The sequence below is a fragment of the Fonticula alba genome (assembly GCF_000388065.1).
Source record: "Fonticula alba strain ATCC 38817 unplaced genomic scaffold supercont2.2, whole genome shotgun sequence".
NCBI classification, from domain to species: Eukaryota; order Rotosphaerida; family Fonticulaceae; genus Fonticula; species Fonticula alba.
Genome location: NW_009242972.1, coordinates 215,511 through 220,135, shown reverse-complemented (window position 1 = coordinate 220,135; position 4,625 = coordinate 215,511). Strand labels below are relative to the sequence as shown.

The 4,625-nt window shown below is 62.0% G+C and overlaps 1 protein-coding gene across 1 annotated transcript in view; it reads left to right on the top strand.

Annotated features, from left to right (window-relative positions):
• Positions 1-4,625, top strand: part of H696_01063 (hypothetical protein) — a 7,567-nt gene continuing 2,942 nt past the window's right edge. The window contains exons 1-8 of the mRNA XM_009494949.1: positions 1-228; positions 324-413; positions 520-743; positions 859-963; positions 1,048-1,241; positions 1,430-1,993; positions 2,209-3,656; positions 3,833-4,581. Coding sequence (XP_009493224.1) covers positions 167-228; positions 324-413; positions 520-743; positions 859-963; positions 1,048-1,241; positions 1,430-1,993; positions 2,209-3,656; positions 3,833-4,581 — 3,436 coding nt within the window. The 5' untranslated portion in view covers positions 1-166. The remainder of the gene's footprint in view (positions 229-323; positions 414-519; positions 744-858; positions 964-1,047; positions 1,242-1,429; positions 1,994-2,208; positions 3,657-3,832; positions 4,582-4,625) is intronic.

The following is a 4,625-nucleotide window of genomic DNA, read 5'->3' as shown; positions in this document are numbered from 1 at the left end:
CCCCTCCCCGCTTCCATCCTCCCACTTCGCCTCTCCCTGCCTGGTTAATATCTCACGCACAGGCGGGCTCCTTGCCGCCTTGCCCTCCCCCTTCCCTCGCTCCCTCTCTCTCTCTCCTCTCCCCTTCTCCTCTGCCCCCCCCCCCCGACCATTAAACCTCGCCGCCATGTGGGTCCACCCGCAGCAGTGCATGGTCACCAAGTTCTGGGTCGACGTTCAGAGTAGCAAGTATGTGCCCATGCTCGGTGCTGATGCCCACCCGCCGACCTCCTGGATCTGACACTCGTTCTCGGCTTCTTGCCCCTCTCCTCCGCCCCCTCCAGCTCGTTCGTCATCCAGAAGTCCCGCCGCGAGGAAGGCAACAGCCTTGTTCGGGCGTTTGTTGGGACTTTCCAAAATGTCCTCGATGTCCAGTATGTGTCCCCTCAAATGTGTCCCTTCTCCTCCTCCTCCCGCCTTCCCCCTCGCCCTCCGCCTTTCGGCAAGCGCCCCTGACACCCTGGCATCCGTCACGCACAGCCAAAGTCTCTTCCGCATCATCTGGCGCCCAACGCCGAAGCCCAATGACCCGGAATTCACCCACCCCCCCTCGTACTACATCGCCAATGGCGAGACCGAGGAGGATCTCCAAGATCACTGGCACTTCCTGCTTACGCATGTTGCTCCGGGTCTGGAGCAGCTCTTCATCTCAGATGGCCTGCACTACCTCAAGACCAAGATCACCAGCGATATGCTGCGGACCGGTGCGTATATATATATATACATCGCCCTTGCCTTCCCTCCCACTTCTCTGCCTTTCTTGCCCCACATCGGCTGCCCTCCCCTCGCAACTTACGACCCTCTCCCTCCACTCTGCAGGCCACTCGAGCTGGGATGACGATGATCTGAGCAATGACGAGGGCTTCCGCCGTGCCACCCACTCTTTCCGGCAGACCTTCAAGCTGCGCGAGCGCCTGGTCAACTGTGCGGCCATTCCTCCTCCTCTCCTTCCACGCCTTGCTTTGACACTTCCCGCGTCTCTTCCCTGTCTGACTTCTCGCCTCCCAGACTATCCTTGCGCCCTGAACAAGCTCCTGCAGCAGGGCTGGCTCTACCTCTCGCAAAATCGCATCTGCTTCCATTCCAATGTCCTTGGCGAGGAGACCCGCGTCAACATCGAGCTGAAGAATGTCAGTCTCCTGTCCAAGCGCCGCGTTGGTTTGACCAGTGGCATCTTCATTTCCACCGTGGACGGGGCTCAGGTTCGTGCTGCCTGCACACATGCCTCGCGGTGCCCCCGCCCGGCCTCCCAGCAACATGGCCACTTACAATCGTGTGCTCTCCACTCTGTTTCCCCCCCCCCGCCCCCCCACACCCTCGCCCACTCCCATCTTTGTAGCCCTCTCCGTTTTTTCCCCCGCCCCCCCCCCCCCCCCCCCCCCGGCTTCAGTATGCCTTCTTCAACCTCTTCAAGCGCAACGAGGTGTTTGAGTTAATCGAGTTCCTCGTTGATGATGCTGTCTCGCGCATGCTGCGCAGTGTGCCGACCGAGCGCGACCTGTCTGCCCCGGGGCCGGCCTCGGATCACATCCCGGCCGGCTTCACTGATGTGGACATCTCCACCGTGCAGGACGAGGAAGCGGCCGCGGCCGAGGAGGAGGCCCTGGCCGAGGCCGATGCCAGCATCGCCCCCCTGAGTGAGGGTACCAAAAGTCTGCTGCCCAGCGGGGCGGCCGGTCCCGAGGGCCAGGCCCTGCGCGTGCAAATTCGCCGCCAGATTGTTCGGAACAAATTCTGCCGGATGTTCCGGCTCCCGCAAACCGAGGAGCTCCTGGCCTGCCAGCCGGTCACTTTCGAGTTGGACTCCATCCGCAAGAAGCGCAGCGGGACCTTCGGCGAACCGGTCCAGGCCATGCTCTACCTGTCGACGCACTTCATCTGCCTGTCCCTGATCGATCCAGCCTCCTCGAGTACACTTCTCATCTGGCCTTCGCATCTGTTGACGGGCTTCTCCGTGCGTGTGCCCCATCCATGGTCCTCGTTTGCTCCTGATCTTCTTGCATGTCTACTGGCGGGCCTTTTTTTTTCCTTCGCCCTGCCGCCCTGGCGAAGCATCCCCCCCCACCCGCTAACATCGCGCGTCCCTCTCTCCCTCTCTCTCTCCCCCTCTCCCTGGCTCTCTTTTGCTTGACCTTCCCCGTCCGGCCACATGCATGTGCATCCCTTCAGCGAGCCGAGGCGACCCGGTGCTTCACTCTGGTTGCCAAGCAGCAGCCCTTCACGCTGAAGCTCTACTGGCAAAACATGCTCCCCACCGACCAGATCATCCTGCCGGATGAGAATCCGATGGACTTCGAGCAATTCTCCGCCTTCTTTTCCCAATACCTGAAGGAGGCCAACCAGCGGAATATCAATGCCCGGGCTCGGCAGCGGCATCTGGATGAGTCAATCAGCTCCATGTCCGCCAATAGCCCCTTCATTACCCCGGTTCCGCCCACTGCTGCGGCCCCCTCCTCGCATTTGAACATTGGCCTGCAGGCGGCCCTGGCCAGCCAGAGCCAGGAAACGCAGAAGATGCAGGAGTTGCTGCACCTGCCGGAGCACTATGAGACGGCGCTCGAGCAATTCAAGCGCGACCTGGCTGCCCGGCGCCAGCGCCGTCTGGCTGCCGCGCGGGCGGATTTCGAGTACATCTCGGCGTCCTCCTCCTTCGCCCCGCATGTGGACCCGGATCTGACCAATGTCATCCAGTCGGGCCCGGTATCGCCGGTGGATTCCACCACCAACCTCCAGACGGTCGGGATGCCGGCCCCTCCCGGCGGCCATGTGACCGTCAACTCGTCCGATGGCAATGTCGCTGAAATCATCGCCGGTTCCGGTGGCGATGGGCATCTGGATGAGGAAGATGAGCACAGTGACTCGGACATCGGCGCCGAGCCCTTCCTCACTGGTGTCATCGGTGGAGACTTCCAGCGGGGCTCGGCGGCCGGCAGTGCCGCTGGCAGTGCCGCCGGCAGCCAAGCCAGCTCGCCACGTGATGGTTCCTCCGGCGGGTCCTCTCGCAGTCGGGCCTTCAGCCTTTATGGCCGGAGCTCTGGCAGTGGTGATTCCCATGGGTCCAGTGTCGTGGGCTCCGGATCTGGCACTCGTCCGGGCGATGCGTCGGAGGAGGAGAACTTCGATTTCTATGGCGATCCCGATGAGGATGTCCCGGCCACCGCGGCACCAGTCACCCAGTCGCCGGAGTCGCAGCAGGCCATTTCGCCCGGCCGGCAGACAACCGCCCCGGAGCCGGCCCATGCGACCGAGTCGGCCTCCATCACCACTGGGCACCTGGTGCCTGTCGGTGAGGAGGACCTCTCCGGTGAGCCGACCAAATCCGAATTGGCCTCGGATTGGCTTCGCATTTCCCACAACCTGGACAGTGACCTCGCCCATACCGAAGAGGCAGCCGCTCCCCTGGGCAAGAATGCTCCCCTATACCCGGCCGAACCGGTGGCCGGTGGCCAGGCTGCCTCTGGCTCCCACTCCTCCAGTCCTGTGGTGGTCGAGGCCAAGCGTGTGGTGCTGAAGAGTTTGCTGGAGGTTCGCCAGCAGCAAATCCGCCATCCGTACCATTTGATTGGGAAGGTGGACGCCTTGGGCTTCATCCACGGCTTCCCAGTGGACCAGCCTGTGTACGTGGCGGGTTGAGGCCTTCCACATTGCTGCTGCTGCTGCTGCTGCTGCTGCTGCTGCTGCTGTTGTTGTTGTTCTTGTTGCTGCCATTGTTGCTCTCTACTGACCTCTTACCTGGCATACCTCCCTTCTCCCGGCTCCCACGCTCGATGTCGGCATGTGTCTGACCATGCAGCGAGAGTGAAATCAAGAAGGAGTACATCTGGCAATCGGTCTTCTTCCGGAATGGCCGTGGCCTGACCATGATTCGGTGGACACCGCGGGACTTCTTCCAGCTGGTGTTTGTTGGCATTCCCAGCCGGATTCGCGGCGAGATTTGGGCCTCATGCGCCGGAGCACATCACGAGTTCAGCATCAACCTGCTGCACTATCGCGAGCTGTTGAAGAAGGGCCGCGGTCGGCCGACCACGGCCACCGAGGAGATTGAGAAGGATCTGATGCGTTCGCTGCCGGACCACCCGGCCTACCAAACGTATGACGGTCTGGATCGCCTGCGGCGTATTTTGCAGGCCTACTCCGTGCGCAATCCTCAGCTGGGCTACTGCCAAGCCATGAACCTGATGGGGAGCATTCTGCTGCTGTTCCAGCGCGAGGAGCTGGCCTTCTGGACGCTGACGTCGGTGGTGGAGCGTCTCCTGCCGAACTACTATTCGTCCAACATGTTCGGGGCTCTGGTGGACCAGCGAGTGTTGGAGAGCCTGATCAGCGAGTACCTGCCGGATTTGTATGCCCATGTCAACAAGCACGAGATGGACTTCTCGCTGGCTGTGATGCCGTGGTTCTTGACGCAGTACATCTCGTCGATGCTGCTGCCACATGCCATCCGTGTGCTGGATGTCTTTTTCCTGCATGGCGTGCGCGTGCTCTTCCAGATCGCCCTGGCAATCCTCAAGCGCCGGCGCTCGTTGCTGCTCACGCTCACTGGTGCGTATCCACATCCCCCGCCCATGCTCCTGCTCCTCTCTCCC